Consider the following 25,322-nt stretch of genomic DNA (forward strand, 5'->3'; position numbering starts at 1 on the left):
AAAATGTACGCTAAAACTTATGCATTAGTCGAATCGCTGCTTCTCTGCTAAGGGCGCGCTATCGTTGTTAACTTCCGAAAACGTTTGAAAGCCTGCGTAAATGTAGAATGCAGAATATTGTCCTTCTTGCCTATAATTGACTGAATCTCCAGGTCGAGATCTTCCAGTGGGGCTACTTTAGTCGTTCTTAGTCTCTCGGTTTTCATAATCTGCGAAATTTCCTGAGGAATCACAGTAAATTTTTCACTCGATGTGTCCTTTGAAGTATCCTTTTTTCGTTTCGTTTGTCTTTAAAAACTCACTAACTTTACTGTTCCTTTTTCTCAAGGGGGTTAGAGTGTATTCACGATTCGTCGACAGCAATCTTTCGCTGCAAAAATTCTTGAGGATAGCAACAGGAAAGTGCCTGAGAACAAATGCGTCTAGAATCTTGCTGAAATTTGTTTTACATACATAATCGAAAACATTGTACCCTTAGTATGCCTGGCTGCAGCGGTCACTTAAAATCTTATTGTGGATTCTATGAATCGTTAGTTATTTCAGGAGTAGTCACTTCCACTAGGCGTTCCAAATTGTTGTTATCATTTATGGATGTACGGTTATGTTTAAATTCATTTTTCCAATTGTAAATAGTTGCAAACACAGGGGCATGAACTTCATGAACTTCGTCCAACTCAGCTTTAATTTTTTTTTCTTTGCCGTACACAACAACTGAAAGGGATAGAAATGGGTGGGCTAGCATGCAAATTTTGAAACTTTACTGCTATCGAAACGTCAAGAATGCCTCCGATAGGGAGTGATCTCACGGCTACGACCTTTGGTTAAAAACGCATTATGATGGATTTCTGGAATGTGCGTAGGAAAATCTGAAAATGCTCGATTTCTCCAACTTCAGTGAGAGTTCCAGCGATCCACACTAATGGCGGTGTGCTTCTGTACCTTAGGTAATAGACGCGAATCCGGTTTCTGACAGAATTTCGACTACAAGATCCAGGTTAAGGAACATCGCAATAATACAGTCAGTGCTATGCGCCAACAGAGATCTTCGATACAATACAAAAGGATATTTTATACGAGAAATTGCACGCAATTTAGGAGAGGCTACATTATGATTGTGATGGGTGATCTTAATGGCAATGTGGGCTATGGCAGCATCGTGCTCGGACATGTCTTGGCGACCGTAACGATAATGATAAGTGGTCAGGGAAAAGGAAAAAGCTGCAGAACGCAATAATTTCAGAACTGTATATCGGCCAAGAAAGAGCCTTCATGTGGTCGCAAATCTTTCGTCGATTCCTCATTTATGATGACGTGCAGCTACGTGCTCCTTGCTGTCACAAAGATCATATTTTAATAGGTAAAAACGCATCAGAAAACACTTCGGAATTTTCACCGACTGATCCTGCTGCATTAACTACATCAATACCTTACGGATCATTTTGGAACAGAGTGCGGAGTTTAGATCTTCGCTTCAACTGCTCTTCATCGATTTCTATTATAGAAAACTTTCGACATTAGGAACAGGGTTGTATCTTTCATGCTCTTCGGAAAAACTATTAGCTATTATCAGAGGGACTTGTGATGGCGCAAAAGTTACGTGCTTTATCTAGGTAAGATCTCACAGGAATATGAGGTCCATGGCAAAGACCGCCAGGGCTGCATTTTGTCACCAATATTATTTATTCTTGTTATCAGTGACGTTCTTCATACTGCTTTATCCGGAGGACGTTGAGGAACTCCATGGATTATGACATCTTTCTTCAAACACCTGGACTAGGCTGATGATTTGTGTTGTTTGCTCTCCCACCGAGTCATGAGACTTGTCCAAATGACTTTTAACTTGGAAAGAGTGGCCAGTAGAATTGGACTGAAGATAAACATCAACCAAATCAAGTTTCTCAGTTTAACGGGTCATCGCACTCTCCCTATATGCATAATTGGGCAAAGCGTGGTTTCTGCCGATGGTGACACCGAACTGGATGTTGCTGGACGCATTAATAGCACTTGGTCTGCTAACGCTCACTTGTCTAAAATCTGAAAATGCAGTTATCTCAACACCAAGATCATGCTGTGATCTTTCTGTATTGCTGTGTGAGAGTAGTGCATGGAAAATCATACCCACTGCCACTGAAGGGCTCCAAGCTTTCGTCATTGGAGTACGCTGGCCTGATACACTATTTCAAAGGAAGAATTTGGTCGGCGCATAGACCTGTCATCCGTATGCGATGTGATTGGAGAGCTGAAGTGGCAGTGGACATCAAGAACTGACGACAATTGCATTGCAGGCTACGCATGTAGGTCGCAACAACACAGTAGAGTAGAAGTGCGGGCTTCTGGGGAAGTCCTGGAGCGAATTGAAATGCATTTCAGCGAACTGCGAACGATAGCGCGCAGGTGTGGTTGATATGTATAGGCCCCAAAAGCAGAAAAAGCAACTATGTATACCGAGTTAGCTCTATCACATCAGTCGTAGAATGGATTTGCCGAAGCCTATATTTCCATTCTGATAAACGACCGAAAGTAGTTTGCCGTATAATGCGTTCTTCAACATCTTTTCCAACGTATTCAATACCGTGGTTTTTGGGATTTCGGAAATGAAATCGAATTCCATCTTCTGCACTAAACGGAAAACGCTCTCCATGCCATAAGCGATTCAAAAGTGCTAACAAATCAATTGCACCTGATCTTGTTAATTATTTCTAGACCCCCTTTAGAATTCCAATCAATCGCGGAGCTTTACTGTCCCCAAGATGCCCGCAGATCTCTCGTGGCGCTTTCTCGGTGACTGAACTTGTGAAAACGTTCCCTTATAGTACCTAGTTCTTGCATAAATATTATAATTTTAAATGCCCGAAAATTCGTTAAAATTTGATAGTTGCCATGTTTTGCAGTTAGGCTAATGTGGATGGAGTGGACCGATAAAGAAAATGAAATCGCGGTAATAGCGCTTGTAAGTGCGATATAAAAAAATGTGGTATTTGAGACACTCTGGATAAGCTGTGGGTTTGTTTATCGCGCTACATAACTACTTGAGGACACTGGTGATGTGAATGACCGTCAAAGTTTGGGGAGATGATGTACTGTAGGGACACGGTAGGCCATAAAAGTGGTCGACGTTCGAATCTGACAGAAGTCGAAACGAATGGAAATATCGAAAAATACAATGTTTCGCATAATCGACGAAGATTTAGATCTAACAGTAGAGTGGTAAAATGGAAAATGCTTTCGCAAAGGTATGCAGGTAACAACCTTGAAACGATCCCCTTTTTTGACGAAAATATTTTAACAGTAGAAGAGTCATTTTATAAGTGGAATGACGGAGTTTATACGTGATCAGCAAAAGAAACTCCAACACTGGTTCTAAGAGCTCAACGATGTTACCACCCTACCTCAGTGATGGTTTGGTGGGGTGTTAGTTACGATGTTGTCGTAAGGATTCATTTCTGTGAAAAAGGGGGGAAAACATCGGCAGCAATGTACCAAGAAGGTATTTTGGAAGCCATTGTTAAAACTCACAGTCAATCCCTCTTCGAAAATCAGCGTTGGGGTGTTCATCAGGATTCTGGGCCGACTTATAAGGTTCGTTCTTCTACAGGCAATTTCTCTAGTCTAGATTTTAATCCTTTGGACTACAAATTATGGTCAGTTTTAGACGGCATAATATGCTCAAACAACACCCAAATATCGACTTGCTTAAGAAAACATTAAAACGAGCAGTGGAAAGTTTTCGTACGAACATATTATGGACCGCGACAGATGGATATCTGGCGTAATCGTTTCAAAGTTCGTATTAAGGCTAAAAGTGGATACTTCGAGTAGTTTTTCATGTCCTTATTCCTTAGTTATTGGCAATACCATTATTTTAGTTTTAATATATTGTGTTGTGTTGTTTCTACACCATTTTATGTTTGTAACAATATTTGTGGGATTATTGGGTATAATCCAAGTTTTATGCCCTTCCGAAAAGGATTATTTGTGGTTTTCCTCGAAGGCAAGACGACCTAAAAATAAAAACTATTCAAAATACCAGAATATAAAAGGGTTTCACTTCAAACACACATAGCGCAACTAAATGAACGCCAAATTTGCCGATAGTGGCTCCATGTCACTGCAGAGAGATAGTCCACTTTCAGCTGAAATTCTCAAATAATGTGAGATATAACAGGAGTCTATGTCATATTGCAAAAGTGCGGGTAGGTCCCGTTTATCAATATTTCTTTTATTACCGCGTTGGGCCTCCGCCCTAATTCCATTCTGCCTGGAAATAGTTATCGGAATTAAACTCCAACAACACCAACTGGGCTCCAATTAGTAATAGCGTCCATTGGAACTGGAACCGTGTTCCACGGGTCCCATGATAGAGTTAGATATCATATTTCATGATACAAAATCACAGAAATACGAATACACTTCCATCCCCAACCAATTTCTCAAAAAAAATCCACGAAAACGGCCAATCGATGCATGATTTTCATAATCTGTCTGCGAAACTTCGGATCAAAGGACATTCGCTCTCGTCTCCAGAGCCTTTCCAGGGTGCATTAACTTTCCCTAGGCTGCAAGAACTTGTGCAAATGACTCCTTTTCATCAAATTATTGGGCATTGAAGCGCTCGGCCTGCACTTTAGGGTACCATGGCAGCGAGACGCATACGCACGCACCGCATTCCAACCGCACACACCTCGCCCGCCCATCTATTTGCAATAATAATAACATTGAATTCTCCACAAAAGAAATTTAAAACTAAATGACATCATTAATCACCATTCACCGTGTCGTTCGTCATCGTGCCCGTCATTCAATTCCTCCTCGCTCTGCATAAATATAAACTTGCCCAAGAAAAATAAAGTTGAATAGAAGCAAGTAGGGAAGCGGGCGCGGAGAGCGGGGGCTGGCGGGCGAATGGAAGAGAAACGGAAAAGACGCACATGTGCGTTGATTTATCAGGAGCAGTAAAAAACGAAGAGTGCTTGTGTGGGAGTACGAAATACCAAAACAATTATCCCCACCCCGACGCGTCCGTGACTGACAGTGAATGACCCGTTTGCCAGGCCCCGTCCCCGGCCCGCTGGAGCGGGTAGACTGGCTCGCGATGCGGTCAGACTGCTGGTGCCCGAACCGGTTGAGAATGTGACTGGGGCTCGCCCCGACTCCGCAAACGGTTCTGTTGTCAAGGGGCGTGTTCACAGTCGACGGCGGCCATACTTTTTTTACCAACACATGGAAGGCACTCGATTACGATTTTATGGGTTCTTTTTGGTTTGGGATGTTATTGCTCCGCTGGTCGGCTGTCCCGGTCGCACTCAACGGGCAGCGCGGTTGCGTTTCGCTCGCTCTCGCGGCAAGATGCCGTCGGAATGGTTTTACTTTCGACTCGAAAGGGTTGTTCACTAGAAGCGGGGGTAAGAGCGGGACGGGCGGCTGGTTGTGCCATGTCTGGTTTTTATTATGCTGTCTGCTACTGCCGTTGTGTGTAATTTTGCCGGCAGTTGAGTTTTAAAACGAGCGGCCGCCATGATGGCGAGATGACGATCTATTTTTTGCTCTCTGCCTTGCGTCGAAAGTTGTTTTGCAAACGAACCTTGTTCTTGGCTGCTAGACGAGTGTGTTTAACAAGTGCACAAGGCGATTTTCCGCAGGCCTTCCATTTCTCGCTCGGATCTCGGTGTCCACTTCTTCGCCTCCTTCGAGCGGGATCAAAGAGGAAGGACATGGAACCGAGGAACATTTGGACGTGATGCGAAAGAAACAAGAAAAAGAAAAAAAGCAAAATTTCAGTCATTTGAGTATCACAAGTTATTTCTGGGTGAGTAGAGAAAACAGAGAAAATTGCCGGGTGCAGAGCCTGAAGAGGAACAAATGACAAAGGAAAGATGAAGCGGGAGACGGGATGATTACATGCTGTCAATTCGTGCGACTCGGGCCGACGTGGAGCGTTTTATTTGGTGTTTGCGCCTGGAAATTCGATAAGCCCAGGAAAGTTGGTGAATGGGGTCCGTGATGAGGGTGTTTGAAGGATGACTGACATTCGCAAATTTGGCTGTTTCTTATCAAGAAGTTATTTGGCCTCTTTGTAATTCCAGGCACTCTTCCAGTGAGTGCGTTCGGTGTGAGGTTCTTGAACCCAGTCACCTACTGGTTGTGCGCGTTGTATACCGGGGGCACTACCAGCTTAGAACCCGCTCCATGGCAATGGGAATCTATGGCTTTCGGAAAATTTAACTAATTTATTGGGGCGTAACAGGGATCAGAGCATTTTCGCTCGAATCCACTCGCATGGATTGTTTTTGGGACCGGTTTAGTGGTTGTGCTTTTCCACTTTTTTCAATGTTTGGCTCCAAAGAGAGTAGTTACTATGCCAAACAATGCAGGCAAGTGGTCTTATTACCTCGTGGGGGCGACTTCATAGGTGAGTTCAAGGTTAGAGTTTCTAACGGAAAAAATGAATACATTCAAACATTGGCTGAGTGGAGTGTCGACAAAGCGTAGAGTGTTCAAAACTCCTGAAATTTCTATATACTTTCCAAAGAGCTGATAGAATGTGAAGCTGCCACCAACTGTTGCTTTTGGGTATCCAAGTGCCTGTTATTTACATTACAGCAAGGACTGTCCGTTAAACCCGAAGCCGATGCGGTAGAACGGTTTAACCATACAGCGTGAAGACCCTGAAGCTTTGGAACCGAACTACGTGACTTTTGTATCGTATTCTTGGAAGCAGCCCAAGAAAGTATAGCAAAATTATCGAATCTTACAATATGTTCTGATGAGGTTGGAATTCTGAAACAGAATTTGCTTCTGGGGGAGGAGAAGGTGCCCAGAAGATACTTCAATTTGTGTGCTGGCGAAGAAAAATCAGATGACAAAGCTGAAACTTTTCTTTAATGGTTGTCTAATGTTACTCACTAGGGGCTCTTCTTGAGATGATTATCCAAAAAATTAGTTGCTGAGTGCGTTACGGTTGCGAGTGAAAGATGGAATGTTACTATATTCTTTCTTTAAGGATTTGAAGTATATGGTCCTCTACAATACTATAGCACATGAGACACTATAGCAGCCATAGCAATTTTAATTTCTTTTTTCCTTTATTATGTTGAGTACTTTGTACAGCAATAACATCAGCCATTGAGGAGAAAAGAAAAATCAGAACTGGTCACTGCGATAAATGTATAGAATAATCCCGGTTGGAATCGCGTTTCGTCATGGACGTTTATGTTCGCCTTTATACTCTCCCGATTCTGTAGACTTATCATTTGTGCAGCAATGATGCGATGATAAAAAGAAGTTCTTAGCAAGAAGAACTGCGAAGCCTTAGCCGCGTTTGAGAGAAGAATCCTTCGAAGAATTTTGGGCCGCCTACATCAGGATGACGATTTCATAGCCGTAGCCTATATAACGCCGAAGGTTAAGAGCGAAGCCACGACTTTTCTGGTTATGGTTAAAATCCGGCTCAATCGCATACCGCAATCTGGTATGCAGGTCATTTAATCCGCATAGGTAAGGGCGATTCAGCCCGAAATGTCCATAAGGGCAATGTCTATGGTAGAAAAAGAAGACATGGCCGACCCTGCCTCAGAAGGAACTATGCAGTAAGTCAAGATACCACACAGGTTTTACGGATATGGAATTGGTGGACCTCGATGCAAAAGCGCTGTTTAGAATTTCTTACTAAGATAGGCTGTTGTTGTTGCATTGATAACGATGATAATAATCAGGCTCAAATCACACAGGGAAAAAAATATTAGGTTAGGGAAAAAGTAGTGTCGTATTTTGTCAATAGATGGCGACACTTAAACATATCTTGTGTTGCGCTTATCACATCGGGTCATACTATACGGCGATTTGAAAACGACAATCTGGGCTGCAGGTATCTCTTCGACAGTTTTATGAACGTACGTTTCAGTCTCAAGTTATAGCGCGTCAAAGCTGGAGTCCACCAAGCAAGAAATTCGGCATATTTTACATTTTTACTAGCTGAGAGGTAAAAATACAACAAAAAAATTTGTGAAGTTTATGGGTCCGATACTGTAATGATTCGCACAGCACAGCGTTGGTTCGAACGATTTCGTTCTGGTATATTCGATGTCGAAGGTGCACCCCGTACTGGTAGGCCAATCGTCGTAGAAACCTGTAAAATCGTCGAAATCATCTAAGTAGACCGGCATGTGAGCATTCGCCCCATTGGCCAGGAACTGAGTATAGACCATAAAATCGTTTGGAACCATTTGCAGAAGATTGGACTCCAAAAAAATTGGATGTTTGGGTACAGCACAAGTTGACGGAAAAAAATCTCTTGGATCGAATTAAGGCTGCGATGCACTGCTGAAACGGAACGAATTCGACCCATTTTTGAAGCGGATGGTGACTGGTGATGAAAAGTTGATCACGTACGAAAATCCCAAGCGAAAAAGATCGTGGTCGAAGCGCGGCGAACCGGCCCAAGCCATCGCCAAGCCCGGATTGACGGCCAGGAAGGTTTTGCTGTGTGTTTGGTGGGATTGGAAGGGAGTCATCCACTATGAGCTGCTCAACTATGGCCAGACCCTCAATTCGGTCCTCTACTATGAGCAACTCGACCGTTTGAAGCAGGTGATTTACCAGAAGCGACCAGGATTGGTCAATAGAAATGGTGTTCTGTTCCACCAGGACAACGTTTGGCCTCACACATCTTTGATGACCCGCCAGAAGCTACGGGAGCTCCGATGGGATGTCCTATCGCACCCACCGTGTAATCCGGACTTGCGCCAAGTGATAACCATCTCTTCCGGTCCATGCAAAACCCTCTTGGTGCTACTAAGTTCGCCTTAAAAGAGGCTCGCGAAAACTGGCTGTACGATTTTTTTGCAAATAAGGAGGGGGGTTACAAGAGGGGGATAATGGAGTTGCCTTCTAAATGGCAACAAGTTTGCGAACAAAACGGCGCATATTTGAAATCAGATAATTCTCAGTATGTTAAATAAAGCGTTAAAATTCGATCACAAATACGACATTACTTTTTCCTCAACCCTATAATTAGAAAAAAACACTGTACGGATACCCTATATTCCATAAAAAAGTAAACAGTAAACAGATTTATTTACTTTGGCTAGGAAGAATACTTGTTTTGGAAAAAGAGAATTCAAGTTTGGCGTAACTATTATTGTTTCGCCCTCACGAGTCGGTGATCACACTCTCTCGCATATGTACTATTGTAGACTGTCGTTTTTCAGTATAGACTAAAGATACCAATTTCCAACAAACGTCTAAAATCGACGTAGAAATTCAACGATGATCAAGCCTGGCGAAAGTGCTGATTATGGAAGATCGGGAAGAGACCATAATTCTTAAGATTCCGAACCGATATTTGTACGTATATTTACGTGCTCCCTGCTGCATAATTAAAATAGCCTGACACGCATCGAAAACTATTCGAGAGCCTGATTGAGACTAAGTAGACTAGTTTCAACTTTAAATCTTTCTTGTATTAACAAATTTGGGATCATTGTAGAAAAATTTGCGGTTTTAAGATCCTGGTTCAACTAGTCTTCATTGATTTTAGAACACTTTCGGCATCGTCATTAGGAAGGGTATCTCCAGAACGTTTTACACAGGAGGGGAATTCGAGGCAAACTAAAAGCTATGAGTTTTCAAAGAAAAATATATATGTGACTGCGAAAAATGTGTACTTCAGTAACTTGAAATAGAAGAAATTTGGAGTTCCAAACGGAGTCTTTTCTTTTGTCGGTGGAGATAATGAAATCAAGGAGTCCATAACATCTTTAACTAACTTTAGTCAAATGGCCTTGGATTTGGAGGAATGTCGGACTGAAGAAAAATATTAATAAAAACAATTTAACCGGACAACAAAACAACTGTCGGAAAATTGAAAATTCAATGAAAATATAGATAGCGTTGTTTTTGCCGACGGTAGTACTGAACCTTTGTGTTACCTGGCGCATCAACAGCGCTACTTGCCCGATATCTGGAATTGCAGTTACTAATGCCAACATCAAGTTAAAGTCGTTTTGCATGATCTCTCTGCACTGTTATATAGGAGCACCCTATTTAAAATAATTGTCACTGTTATTGGAAAGCCTTGACCCTTTGTGAACACTTGCCCCGTTGTTTTTGGGGTACTCTGTCCTGGTAAAATGTTGAACAAAGAACTACATCGATCTATTGAGACATTTCCAGAAACTAGCAACGATGGCATGCATATTTATGGGTAGAGGTAGAAGCGGTACTCATCTAGGAAGTTTCCCGTGGATTTCGCGGCCTAGGAAAGGTTGAACATATTCATTTTGTAAAATCCTTGTTCTGTCAGATTGCCCACAATACTTCTGCATATATGCATGCTTTGCAACAAAACGTATTGCTGTATGTATGCTTAGCTTTGACTAGAAGTTTTGGTATGTATAGCCACATTTAGTTTCCGCCACTTAAGAGAAGCGGGTTTCCAGGTAGTGCAATCATTCACGCTTTTAACCTCCGAATTGTTTCAGTCAAGACCGATTGACATGAAATTTGGGATGGAGGTAGAGGGTGGCATAAGAAACAACATTTATATAGAGCCGGAGGGGTCTGGCGAAAGAGAGGCCACATTTTTTTACTTTAGTCTTTTTTTACTCTTTTAGAATAACATCCTTAGTCTTGGAAACCACAGCACTTTCTACGCTGATGAGCACGTCAGGTTTCATTTAATGCGCATGATCTAACTCGCACAGTATGGTATAAAGAGGTCTTGCTTATATATAATATATATTTACAGTAAGAGCTGCTGCAGTTTAAATTATCTTCATTCTAATTGCTTTTGCCAGTGCCATTCAGAAGTCGTCTGGTTGTTTTCATGAGTCGTTGGAGCTCTCGGCTTCCCCAAGGAACTTTCTTTATCGTTTTGCTTGGTTCTTGGAGCGCACGTTTAATGAGGACAGCTAAAAAATCAAATAGTTCTCCTCTAACAATTTATTTAGTATATATGTTCTCAAAATTCTCAAAAATTCACAACCAGATCCTTTAGTTTTTGTATCAAAGGAGGAAACAGAATTTCACAGCAGGTATACAGAGGCAACTATGATTATTCTCTCGCCATTCACATAGTATTGTAGCATGATCGCAACTAGATCTTGGTCACAGAACTGCCTTTCTTTCACCAAATTTAATATTAGAATAGATTTTCCTACCCAATTCTATATTCAGGATAGAGAGTTACATCAGAACTCTCCGTTTTGTCTGCTGCAGCCATGCTAAGGTTGCCATACACGTTAAATGGGGAAGATCATAGTGGGAATCTCGGCTTTGGTCCGGTCTTCCATCCATGGAGAAAACAACGGTCAAACCAGACTGCCCCTCACGCATCCGTTCTCTTCTTTACCGCTTTCGTGTTGATGCTTCTATGTGGAGGATCGTTTCTTTGAGTTTAAGACACCAGTCGTAACCTCCACGGAAATCATAAAACTATATCCTAATGTACTTTAATGCGATGTACTGGGACTAATTTTTCTTCGGGTGTTTCCACTTTCCAAACCATGCAGGCCTGTCACAGGTTGCATCTCCTTGCATCTGATTTCTTTGGGTATTGCCACACTCCCGATAGCTGAGTGGTTAGAGCACAATGCTGTCATACGGAAGGTCACGGTTCAAATCTCACTGGTGGCAATGGGATTTGTATCGTGATTTGACATCGGATACCAGTCGACTCAGCTGTGAATGAACGTCTGAGTCAGCTCAGCTTCGCGATCTCGATTTTATGTCCCGGGCTCATATCGCTGCAACTGTATAGATTCAGTTTGTTGGATTTTCCTATATGTGAGTCTGGTTTGTGAATAGACAAACAATTTTTGTTCTCATTTCTTCTTCTTGAAATCATTGTGTTGGAAATTTGGATACACTATAAGTTGTGACGGCGACAAGTTTCAATTCAGAAGGAGTTTTTTTCATTAATTATCCATTTTTTCGATTCATATAAAGAATAATTGGATTAGTAACCGCAAAATGTCACAGAAACTTTGAACGTAAAGTAAGAAATCGTCAAAGCAAACATGAATTTTTCAAACTATTCGATTCATATCGTGTTCAACTATTCAAGGAAAGGAAACAAACATGTATTTCCCGAGAAATCATTACAGAGCACAAAAGTTAGAACAACTACACATTACCGTAATTGCTACCATTTCAAACGACTCACTAATAAATACCTTCGGTGCATTGTTCGCTCAGTTCTTTGATAAACTTTCAACCCTGACGCGAAGGCACCTAGTAGTTCTCCTTTAATTTTCGCGTAGGTGAAACTTTAATATACTTTCAACTTTAACTAGAAAGTTTTTGCCAACTTCTCACCCCTCAACCGCAGGAAATTCAAGGGATCCAGGCAACCCGGCATCTGGCACCTGATACTGACGCGAAGTGTTCTTGTGTCGGTCAGCCGTTTGCTTTGCTATTCTGCTTGATTTATAGCAACCAACCCCCTGCTGAGAGTCCTGTATGCCGTGCTACCCGCCATCTTCAACAATAATAATATTCCCTTTCATACCATGCCGTCCTGCTTGCTCGCCCAATATTGTCCTCCTCTATTCCGCCCTCGTTGGAAAAAGTGCTAGGAAAATGGGGTAATCTCCCAGCAACTTTGTGAACTGCTGAACGATTCTGCCTTGGTAGTTATTTATTTATAAAGAATTTGGCTGGAATGTGCGCATGTTCGGCTTCTAGATTGTTGTTTCTTAACGGCAAATATCCTACGGACTGATGAGAATGGAGTGTGATGAATGGTGCCGGCCATTGTTGGTGGTTATGGAGCTGGGACTGTAAAAATTCAATGCCGGCAGCTTCCTAAATTAGACAGAGACCGATATAAATGGTGGTCTGGCCGATAGAAGGAAGAATAGCGTTTTTTTACTGGGAATATAATTTAATTCGAATTTAAAGCCTCGCTGGATGAGTTCTGGCAATTCAGCTGACTTGGAGTTATATATCAAATTTAGGGGTATTAAATTGTTGATAGGTAATATGGCAGGTATTGGAATTCATTGTAACCTTTTATTTTACTAGATTATGCTGGCAATAATCCATTTAAATGTTTTTTTTGACGGAAGTTTCAACAAAAGGATTAGCCTTTCTTTGATATGCTCAATCTCTGTGGTTTTCCTTGCCTATTTGGGCCGCATAAGGTATCTTTGGAACCTTTTCTTGCTTACTGCTTCAGTTGTATTAATGATGTGATAAGCCTGCAGCGGTGGAAACCTTATTATAGATTACTTGACGTCCTGTCGTAGATTATTTGAAGTTCTGACCTGTATTGTTTGAATTTATGTTTTTGATTCTGTCGTACTTCACATGGAATATACAAAACCAGATGAGCACAGATGATTGGACATTTAATTGTAAAAGTTTTTTGCTTCACAAATCACACTACGATAGTTGTTAACAGGGCTGGCACTGCCAAATTTACACTTAATGGATGACCTCCTTTACCCGGTGCTAGCAGTTTAGAGCAAGCTAAATTATACCATTTTGGGGGTAGCCAATTGATCAATTTTTTTTTGACATGACCATAAACTCTTTAGAAGATTTTGACCCCAAGCTTCTACTTATCGGTGATAAAATGCGCAATGAGTTACTTGACTACTAGAGCAACCTGGGCGCTCGAAAATTGATGGTCTTCGCAATCGATGCATCAACCAACATCTCAAATCCAAAATGAACGGCATTGTTGTTTGCGCTGTTGCTGTCTTTGGTTCCAAGTGCTAGGCAACCCGTAAAGACCATGAACACGGTCCCGTGGGTGTGGTGGCGAAGAATTAGTGGGGAAGTTTCGTGAGAGGTGTCTTTGATGGAATGGTAATGTTATCCCTACTGAAAGTGACTCCCTATTGGTTTGAAAATTAAAGTCAATAGGAAGCGGCCGATAGACTCACCCAAAGAGCAAATGCGAATTACGAACCTGGTTCAGAGAAACCGAACTCAATACAATTAGAAAGAGATTACTAAAATGTTGTTCATGATGTCTAGTAGCTAATTAGGGCAATGTAACGTTTTGCATTCAGGCCGTGCCTAGCCCCTATCACGCGAGTTTCAAAACTTGGTTGGCGAAGCTAGTTAAACTCAGAGATACACCGTCATGGTTCTCCCTTGGTTTGACCGTGCGATGGCCGAGATGGTTGGGTGCTCCGCGTTCGAATCCCGGCCATAGTCATTAATGTTTGTGATTGCCCGAAAAGCATAGTAGCTCCTCGTTTTTTTATCCATTATTTTGTTGGCATTCAATCGTTAAGCCAAGTCATCTGTTTTCTTTCGGGATTCCGCTTCCAAAGCCTTTAATAACTTTCTCAGTTCTTTGGGCTAGAGAACTACTTTCTGGTTGGAAGACTAGTCATCTAGAGATGCTCAGTTTCTATTATACACCTATGTAAAAAGCATGTGGAGCTAATTACCATATTCATACTAAAGGCGTATCATTTTTCGTCAGGATGTGGTCTCTTGTTGTTCCTCAGTTTACGTCCCCATTTCATTTTGGGCATTAAATTCCCTACGTCGTAATGGAAGTAAATCCTGCACAGTTTCAAGTCAGCTGCAGAAATCCCTCTTTACTTATCTAATTATTTTCTTCTGGAAGCATTCACGTTCACAAATCATAATTTAGAATACTTAATTCGTCTTCAAATCGCACCAAACTTTTCATTGATTGGTTTGAAGTTTATAACGAGTGGCTTATGGTTTTTATCAATAATGAATGAAACTACCAAAATCAGCTACAGATTTCTCGCGTCGAAAAATTGTGCACTATTTCATGTCTGATCTGTTCCGTAGGGTGTCTGGTGATCAAAATTTGTGTAGGGATCGCACATTCCATTATCCAAGAGAGTAGGTTAGTATTCCATTTGCACGACCGTTTTCCTTGGTGCAATACTTTTCGAAATGTATCTTCGAATTTCGTGGCAAAAAGGTAATGCCAGGAGCGGTTATCGGCCCTTCACTTGTAGGTGAAAATATTACATCTCGCTGTTACTACCGTGGTTATCCATTTAGCACTTCAGGGAGGTGACAATTTCAGTTTGCCTGCTGTTGCTTGCCTTTCATTTTGGGAAACAAAATTTAGGATATTTCATCACCTCATGGAAGATTTTTTTCTTTCATTGCTCAATCGGGAGCCCTGCACTACTTCGCAGTGTCTGTAATATAATCATCATCATCAACGGCGGAACAACCGGTATCCGGTCTAGGCCTGCCTTAATAAGAAACTCCAGACATCCTGGTTTTGCAGCGAGGTCCACCAATTCGATATCCCTAAAAGCTGTCTGGCGTCCTGGCCTACGCCATCGCTCCATCTTAGGCAGGGTCTGCCTCGTCTTCTTTGTCTACCATAGATATTGCCCTTATAGACTTTCCGGGTGAGATCATCCTTATCCATACGGATCAAATGACCCACCCACCGTAACCTATTGAGCCGGATTTTATCCACAACCTGACGCTCATGGTATCGCTCATATATTTTGTCGTTATGTAGGCTACGGAATCGTCCATCCTCAAGTAGGGGGCCAAAAATTCTTCGGAGAATTCTTCTCTCGAACACGGCCAGAGTTCGCAATTCTTCTTGCTAAGAACCCAAGTCTCCGAGGAATACATGAGGACTGGCAAGATCATTGTCTTGTACAGTAAGAGCTTTGACCCTATGGTGAGACGTTTCGAGCGGAACAGTTTTTGTTAGCTGAAATATGCCCTGTTGGCTGACAACAACCGTGCGCGGATTTCATCATCGTAGCTGCTATCGGTTGCGATTTAGATAGGAGAAATCATCAACGGTCTCAAAGTTGTATTCTCCTATCCTTATTCTTCTTGTTTGACGAGTGCGGTTTGATGTTGTTGGTTGGTTGGTTTTCGATGCTGACGTTGCCACCATATATACTTTGTCTTGTCTTCATTGATGTGCAGCCCAAGACCTCGCGCCGCCTGCTCGATCTGGATGAAGGCACTTTGTACGTCTCGGGTGGTTCTTCCCATGATGTCGATATCGTCAGCATAGGCCAGTAGTTGGGTAGACTTAAAGAGGATCGTGCCTTTTGCATTTACCGCAACATCACGGATCACTTTCTCGAGGGCCAGGTTACAGAGGACGCATGATAGGGCATCCCCTTGTCGTAGACCGTTGTTGATGTCGAATGGTCTTGAGAGTGATTCTACTGCTTTTATTTGGCCTCGCACATTGGTCAGGGTCAGCCTAGTTAGTATTATCAATTTGGTCGGGATACCGAATTCTCTCATGGCAGTGTACAGTTTTACCCTGGCTATGTTATCATAGGCGGCTTTAAATCGATGAATAGATGGTGCAACTGGTCTGTAATATACATTATGTTTATTGGAGGTTTGCGTTTAATGTTCTCCTGGAATTCTTTCTTTGTCAAAGCCTCCATTTTATTTGAATTATATGAATTTCTATTGATATAGCTTTCTGCCTTGCATTTTCTGCGTTGTTCGGAATTAATTACCTCGCGTGTTAGAGGATTCTATACGTAAAGCATTTGAAGAATAGTTAAGGTCTTATTCGCTTCTCTTATTCCTGTTCATACCTTCCAAAGGTTTCATAAACATGACCTTGGAGTACTGACAGAGAAAAGCGGATTATTGCGAGTTCTTACTAAGGTATTCGATTTTATAGTGAAAGGAGAAGAAGCTTTTCCATCTTAAGATGTTCCATTGATGTTAGTAAATGTTTCCACTTTGTTTGGGCAATGGTGATTCGATTGGGAACAAGCTGAATCCGAAGCTCAGGCGCAAGTTTTTTAAAAACGCCAAATCGCTTTCGAATAAACTCCTGGTTGTCTATCAATTTAGTTTTATCCAGATCGATATCCATCGAATACGTGGGGTAAACACATCTCCCCAATATAAAAAACGTTGTCAATTTTTTAAGTTATTGGGAGTTTTTGATATTGTTAAAAAATATTCATAGCGGTAATCAAGAGATTACCTTTCTTAAGGTGAACAATTGGCAGATTTAGTAGCTCTTTAAACCAAAAATCATTCTAAAAAGTAGCCAGGAAATTTCCACAAAATGAAGACACAACATTTTTATAATTAATCTTGGGGGTCATGCAAAGCAAAGAAAAAATTCCAGGAAGAATTTGAAGGTTGAAAAGGAGTCTAGGTAGGCACTATACTTAGTCAAAGAACTTTACAGAGGCCTAGAATGAGGGACATTCCTAATGAGTTTCGTTAAAAGTTGATTTTTAATTGATTTTCTTAGAAAGAGCGGCTAATGTTTATTTTTGGGCCTGGTTTTACATACCTGTCAATGGTTAGGTCTTGTTTTTGAAATTCTATGTGTTTCTAATTTTATTAGTTTAAAAAGAAAGGAGGCATTTTCAGTGAAGTCAGTCTCACAGGGGATTTAGTTTTGTCGAAGTGCTCAACGACTTTGGCAATATGGCTTGTAATTCTCATGGCTACGTCTCGAATTGGAGCCACTGGTAAAGTTTGTTAAAACTAATATTTAGGATCTTTTAGAATTAGGCAAAGAAGAATTTTCTAACTTAGCAATTTTGCAAATTTCGGTATACAATTTTGATTTGAAAAAGATAAGTGAGGTTGAAGTCTTCTAACATTAGAATACATTCAGCTCCAATGAGGATAATTTTGTTTGATAGTGTTCAGTTAGTTTTAATCGATTTTAGTATTAATTTTGTTTTTCACAGAGGAACTAATACGTTTTTTACTGTTTCTATTTTAGGCCAGTGGACACTCCTCAACCCTACACAAAAGGTGGCATCGGACCGCCACCATCCCAACAGCCTACATCTCGATCAGCGGCTAGTCCGTTATCACCTCCACGACCTGGCGGAGCAGTCAATCACACTGCCTATCCACGTTTCAGCGATGTCACAGCCACCTCATTGCGATATGTTCCGCAAACACAATACGGTGTTGGGCAAGTGCAAACATTTCGAGAGAATCCCTACGCTCGAATCTCTCAGGTACCTGCCTCAATTCAAGAATACCATCGACCGGCCGGTGGTCAACCGATTGTTACGGGAAACAGTAACATGTCTTTGGTATCAGTTGGATCCACCAGTACGATGGAGGCCAGTGCTCAGGGACATTCTTCGGGGCGGCAGCGAATGTCGCTCATTTCAGCACCTCAGCATGCGACCGAATATATGTCGAACACGAGGCCACCGCCACAAGCTCCACCCGATCCAGGGGGACAGCCTTTCAAGAAAATTCGTTTAGGAGAAACCAATCACTCGCCTGCCCAGCAATTGAAAGTTGATACTCGGGAACATCGGCCCGCGACGACAGAAGCATACCATCCGCAAGTAGAGGCGATCTCGCCAACGCTTCCAAACGACACTGTCGAGGAGCGGCGTACGACGAAAGATGATCTGCTTATGCAGATCAATAAAGTAGATAATGAGATAACGAAAGCGGAGAACGCGAAGGCAATACTTAAGAACAAAGAGAAAGCGTTGGAAGAGGCGTCCGCTAAGCCCTCAAAGGAACCCGAGCCATCGGAGGCGCCTATACGGCATCGTAGCTTGGCCCAGAAGATCTATGCGGAGAATCGGAAACGGGCTGCCGAAGAGCACGCTGTTCTTAACCATTTAGGACCTCAGCACGAACTTCCGCTGTACAACCAACCTTCAGACGTGGAGATCTGCCAAGAGATAATCCAACGTCATCAATCGATCAAATCTCGCCTCATATTGCATCTGCGTCGCTTGAAATCAGAGAAGGCAGCTAAGAATGCGGCGTTGGTGGAAAAGTACTCTCAGCTTTCGCAGGAGTGGCTCAAGCGTGTGGAAAAGATCGAATCGAGTGCGAAGCGGAAAGCGAAAGAAGCGAAAAATCGTGAATTCTTCGAGAAGGTATTCACGGAATTACGAAAACAACGAGAGGACAAGGAGAGATTCAACCGTGTGGGATCCAGAATAAAATCGGAAGCCGATCTGGAGGAGATAATGGATGGGTTGCAAGAGCAGGTAATTTGACTTGGTATACATTGGGACATTTGCAGTGTGTGTGGCGAGTACGATTGGCTTCCCTTGTGACGCTCTTAAGGATCATTTTCAAGTGTTACTTAAAAAATGGAATCACTAAGGCTAACTAGTTCCCATGAGTAAATAATACTTTATAGTTTGTTATATATGCGTTGAAGTGTTAGGTGAGTCCTTCAGCATAAATGTTCTGACAGGTTCTGCCAGTCTTTCATTGTATCTTCAAAACAAAAAATCTGTGAGCCTTTGAAATGAAGAAATTATATGCTCGGGACTTAGCCCTGATGACCAGATAGCGTCAGATTGTAGTTTTCTCCTTTAGGGTTTGCATGGTTTATCTCATTGACGGGATTTAAGGATATATGCATTGCAATTGGTATTTGACCTGGATAAAGTGTTCTGAACTCAAGTATTAGCAAGTCGTGGGTACGCCACATGCACTGCACCATGGCCTTTTTGTGTTCTAATTAATCACTTGTGTTTTTCCGTACTAACGTTGTTACTCTTTTCAGGCAATGGAAGATAAGAAGATGCGTTCATACGCTGTGATACCACCCCTAATGTATGACGCACGTCAGCGTCGTAATTACTATTCAAACGAGAACGGCTTTTTGCCGGACATGGTGGCAAACTACAAGGAGAGTCAAAATATTAACGTATGGACGGCAGGCGAGAAGGAAATATTCAAGGAGAAGTTCCTTCAGCATCCAAAAAATTTTGGTGCAATTGCGGCGAGTTTAGATCGTAAATCTGCCCAAGACTGCGTACGGTATTACTACCTCAGCAAGAAGACGGAAAACTACAAACAGTTGCTGCGAAAGTCGCGTCAACGAACCCGTAGCTCCCGAAATCCGCAAAAGGCGCAACAGGCACAAGCGCAGTGTATCGTGGACTCACTGACGACGGGCGTGACCACCCGTCTGCAGCGTGAGCAACAACAAAAGACTGGCGGTCGCGATCGCGCCGCACACTCAACGGCGGTGTCGACAGTTTCTGGAGCCGCGGGAGCGACTGCAGGCAGTAGCACGGCGTCGACAACGACGGGGGGAGTGGGGGTTGCTGCGACAAGCGGGCTAGCTTCAGCTGTCGCGTCTACGAGTTCATCTTCATCAACTGTACAATCCCCCACAACGGCTGGCTCCACTGTGAACAGTGGGAGCGCAACCGTTACGACCGTGGCTTCAACCGCGGTTTCAGGAACTACAACGACAACCGCCGCGACCACGACGACGGCAATTAAGAATGAGGAAGAAGGTGCCTCGGCGTCGAGTGGGTTAAATGAAACTTCCTCGCAGTCTATGAATGGCCCGAACAGCGGGGCTAGCACAGACACGAACAAAGAGCAGCTAACATCATCTACAAACTCAAGTGAAAATGTGCTGAATTCGGAACAACAACCAGCAAGTAGCGAGGGCGCATTTATAGCAGTCAGTAAAGATAGCATGAACACACCATCCGGCACTAGCACCACTGGCAGCAGCAACGGTAACAGTAATTGCAACGCGGTGCTGAACTCGGGTACACCGAGTGCGACTGAGACATCATCGGCGACAGCAACCTCCGGGAATGCGAATTCGCTGGGCGCCACGACGGCCACTGTGCCCACTTTCAACGGTTTGAAGACCGAACTTGTGATAACGAACGTAGTAAATTTGAATGATGGCAAATCGCTGTGCAATGACAAAGAGAGGAAGTCGCCAGCCGTCGGGGTTACAGCCAGTGGCGGCGACGACAAGAGTAATCTGAATAATGGCGGCAGGACTCGTCCCAGGAGTGCAGACAGTTGCGATGCAAGGTAAGTCGATTTGTATAGGATTAAATTAGAGAGAGCCAGAGTGGTGGTTGTCTAGAATACATATAGGTGCACCGCAAACTTTCTACCATTTCGCTTTCCAATGTTTTCCTGCTCTTTCCCAACACAATATTGTAAGGCAAAGCGAAAATTATTTTTTAAATAAATTAAAAAGGCTAACGCCACTATGTTTATTTGTGCAAATAGGAGCTCAAAACTGACGAGATGTCACAGAATAAATCATTGCAACTGTCGTTTTCAAGGTTTTGGTTGTTTCTTCTCTTCTTTCATTGGACTTCCAAAGAACCAACAATCTGTCGGTGTTCTTTGAATAAATTAACTTCCCCACCTACCCAGCCTTTAAATGCCTTCTTGTCTGTTAAGCTTAATTTAGGCGAGTATCGTAGCATTATTGGTTTCTTGCTTTTAAAATGAGGTCTGATGCTGGGTGTTTCCGAAGTGAGCATTAAAATCGGTAATTTTACTGTTGTTCCTCGCAAAGATTTTTTTTTCAAATTAGGTTAATCGGGAGTTATGTTTACGTAGTTCTTGTATTTAGTGTTTCGGTTTGCGAAAATATGATGGATTTAACATGAAAATTCTCATCTTACGTCAGATACCAACTTTGACATTTTTTGGGTTTACTGCATGAACTCCACAAAATAAAATTTATTGGAGATATTGATACAAAATTTGGGAGGCTTTAAAGTAGTCTCCTCGAGCAGGCGAGTTTTCAACTTTATAAACGCTCCCTAGAAATGAGCAACCGAAACATCCGTCAGGGTTTCTGTGCAAGTTGTTCTAACAGTGTTTAGTGTCCCTTGGTGGCGTCGTTTGTGGTTGGTTTTCACTGAAAAAGGATGAAAGTCTGTCGGGGCTGTAGGGAGGCTTGACAATTATTGCGATGCCGTTTCTTGCCGATCGGCAACGACAAAACAGGTGTGAGATGGCGCACTGTCGTGAGAGAGCTTCCAATTGGCGACAATTTGGTTGATCCATCACAAACACTTCCACTAAGAAAGGACTATTGGCTGTCTGTTCTGACTCAAATTCCAAGCGGACACCACCTCTCTTGTCATGGAAAGCAATCGGCATCCCTTTAATTCTGGACTTTGACATCCGACCCTATTTTTTAAAAACCGAGAGTGCTAATTGCTGCTTTGCGGTTTTGTTTCAGGGTCCTCCAAAATCCAAGTTCTATCCTCGATAACGGCGTTGTCTAAACTAATTAAATCAGGATCTTTGTCAATGCATCCCGAAAGATGTTTTGAAATGGCCTTACGGGTTTGTTTCTGTTCATTCGCCATCGCTCTCGGGCGAACCCTCCTCGTCGTAAGATCCTGACCTGATGATTCGATCGATTCCGATGGTATTAGCGATCATACGAACACATAAACGCCTGTCGTGTTCAACAAATTCGCACACGTTTCTCGATCTGCTCGGGATTCCTCCTCCGCGCCTTCCCGGCTTTCTGTAAACATTTTGTGTCACCTAAACACTTAAGCTTAAGTTTTCATTGCCGTACTTCTGCTGATTCTTCTTTTACAAGGCGAGCACGAAACTTGATCGTGTAACTTTGTTCAATGCTTTGCTCTATCGACGTACTCTCGCATGGTGACAAAAATATTCTCATTACTTAAAATAAAATTCTTGGAAATTTTCACGCCTTATTCAGAACATATTTCTACGGTTCGTAAACTACGAGGGTAGTTCAATAAGTCTTTAGAATAAAGTGTGTGAGTAAATTTTTTTTTAACATAATCTCCTTGGAGCTCTATACACTTGGTCAATCGTTTTTCAAGTTTTTTTAATCCTTCAGAAAAGTGTGTTTTCGGAAATACCTCAAAATAAGCACTTACAGAGGCGATGACGTCTTCGTTGTCCGTAAATCTCTGTCAACCGAGCCATTTTTTCAAGTTTGGAAATAAGAAAAAGTCACTGGGGGCTCAATCTGGTGAATACGGTGGGTGTTCGACCAATTCAAATTTTAATTCTTCAATTTTAGCCATTGAAACGAAGCACGTGTGAACTCGGGCGTTGTCGTGATGAAAAAGAATTTTTTTTTTCGCCAAATGTGGTCGTTTTTTTTAAATTTCTTCTTTCAGCTGCCCTAATAATGATGCCTAATACTCACCAGTAATTGTTTTACCCTTTTCCAAGTAGTCAATAAGGATAATTCCACGGGCATCCCAAAAAATTGGAGCCATAACCTTACCAGCTGACTTTACGGTCTTCGCCTTCTTTGGAGCTGGTTCACCCGTGCCGATCCACTGTTTTGACTGTTCCTTCGTATCAGGCGACTTATGCACCCTCAGAGGTGACCACTCTATTTTGTTTATTCTCAGCTGAGAGCAAACGCGCCACCCATCTTGCTGATAGCTTTCTCATGCCTAATTTTTCATTTATAATTGAAAAAACTGTACCTGCCCTGTGGCCACAGCTAACTCGCGCACTTTTAATCTTCTATCCTTCAACACCATGTCGTGGATTTTATTGATGATTTCGGGAGTAGTCACTTCTACGGGCCTTCCTGAACGTGGTTCGTCACTTGATTTACGACCACGCTTCAATTCATTTACCCAATTATAAACCGTTGCTAAGGCGGGGGCAGATGTGCCATGAACCGAGTCTAATTCATTTTTTATCTCATATGGAGTTAAGCCCTTTAAATGAAAATGTTTTATTACCGCTCTGAACTCGTTTTTTTCTATTTTTTTTAACCAGCAATTTTTTTTTCAATTGATTATAAAAACATGTAAACTCAGAAGATGCACTATATATCTAGTCGGGAGTGGCGCTGACTAAAAACAGATGATTTAGGGCGAATCGCACGCCATCCGTTGGTCATTCTAAGGACTTATTGAACTACCCTCGTAGCATAATTGCGATTCATTCAAAAAACACTAAAATTCATAAAAAGCTTTAACTTTCAATATTTTTCAATAATCCTAGTTGTGGACTTTGGTTAAGTCCGCACGTTAAAATGTCGTTTACATTTTTTCTTCAATATGATCGCATCGCCTTCTAGCGTGGCAGTAGAAAAACACATTTTTTGGAGATGGGTGTATAAGTTGCTCTGTATTTCAATAATAAACTATGCTATCGGGCTGGAAAAATTACTACGTATGCTCATATTATTATATTGGTGAAAAATTGGCAGTTCTTCACAAAAAATTTCTTAGAAAAGCGAAAAAAACGGCTTTCGCACGGGATGACCACGTTAATAAAAGCCACTTCGGGAAGGCGTTTTATTTAGCCTTAGGCCCTTGGTTCATTATGGAATCTGGACTAGGACTATGAGTTTGATGTTCACATGTGGTTGATATATTTTGCCTTAATTTCAATACACGATTTATGGAACTTGTTCAAAACACCGTTCGATTGCAATTACCTTTTCATTCGAAGAAAAATGTTTTTCATGTCAAAATCTCTTTACTTTCGGGAATAGATGGAATTCTAATGCTTAGGGTTGATGATATTTCAACAATTTGTACTTCAATTTTGCCAGTTTAGAGAGTTGGTTGAAGCAGATCTGTGAGAAAGTACAATACCATGATAAAGGATGCCTTTTTTCTTCGCCAAATCAGATTTTTTTTCATGCGGTTTCACATCCAATGATTCACCCGTGATACCTTAGGTATAACGCGCTGCTCAATGATTAAGCTCTGGTTTTTTCCTTTGCGGACGCCGCAATTGGTGTCAGGTTCCAGAAACTTGAAGACAACAACTAGCAACTTTTCGTCTCTTTCTTTAAGATGCCCTTTTCCTCTGAGGCTTTGTTCCGTTCAGTACCGGACTCGATTTGTCTAGATCGACTTCTGAGTCATAGGCTTGGTTCGGGTAGAGTCTAGAGTCTCGCAAGTCAACATTTAGCATATCAAGTCATCGATATTTGTTTCGGTCATCTTCTGGATCGTTTCCCTTCGATTTGGTTGTTCTGGATAATCTTAGCTAGTAAGTTCTCGTCACCGTGGATTATATGATCCAAGCTCCGAGAATGCTCCTGTCGCATTTCTTCACAATATTAACTCGGTATACCCCAATTCCGGACTTGATCGTTTCTAAGATCTTTAAGATGCTCTCGGAAACCGAAACACCGTTCAGCATCAGGTATTTAAAGGCAAGCATGTGAATTTCTTTAGTTAAACGCCCTCTTATCGGCTCTAGACTAAGCTGTATGATACTTCGCTTTAAATGAATCTTTCTAATTTGGCGTTAATGGGTAACAGCTATTGGGCTCATATGTTTTTGCGATATGCAAATTTTTATGAAAGAGATTGATCTATCCGTAGAGCATTTTCAAAATCAGTTTAGATTTACCCACTTGGAAACTAGCAATAGAGAAACATTTGCTAGATAGCGATTCATCTACCCATCGATAAGCACTGACTTTTCAGATAATTGGACACTGCATTGAATGTTAGCAAACAAAATTATGTAAGTGCGTCTTAAGGTTACACACAGTGATGAACGCAAAGCTGGATTGTTAATGACCGCGTCAAATTAATTTTTGTACAGAAGAGTTTATCGGTGGAAGGAGAGAGATTTGAATAGGTACCTGCTGAAATAGT

General features: G+C 42.0%; 1 protein-coding gene across 6 annotated transcripts in view; it reads left to right on the forward strand.

Moving 5' to 3' along the window:
* LOC119654184 overlaps positions 1-25,322 on the forward strand; it is a 189,054-nt gene that overhangs the window by 126,329 nt on the left and 37,403 nt on the right. For all 6 annotated transcript variants that reach the window (XM_038059374.1, XM_038059375.1, XM_038059376.1 and 3 more), the window contains 2 exons: positions 17,696-18,944; positions 19,472-20,754. In XM_038059374.1, the coding sequence (XP_037915302.1) occupies positions 17,696-18,944; positions 19,472-20,754 (2,532 nt within the window). The remainder of the gene's footprint in view (positions 1-17,695; positions 18,945-19,471; positions 20,755-25,322) is intronic.

This window comes from Hermetia illucens, chromosome 4 (assembly GCF_905115235.1).
Source record: "Hermetia illucens chromosome 4, iHerIll2.2.curated.20191125, whole genome shotgun sequence".
Lineage (NCBI taxonomy): Eukaryota > Metazoa > Arthropoda > Insecta > Diptera > Stratiomyidae > Hermetia > Hermetia illucens.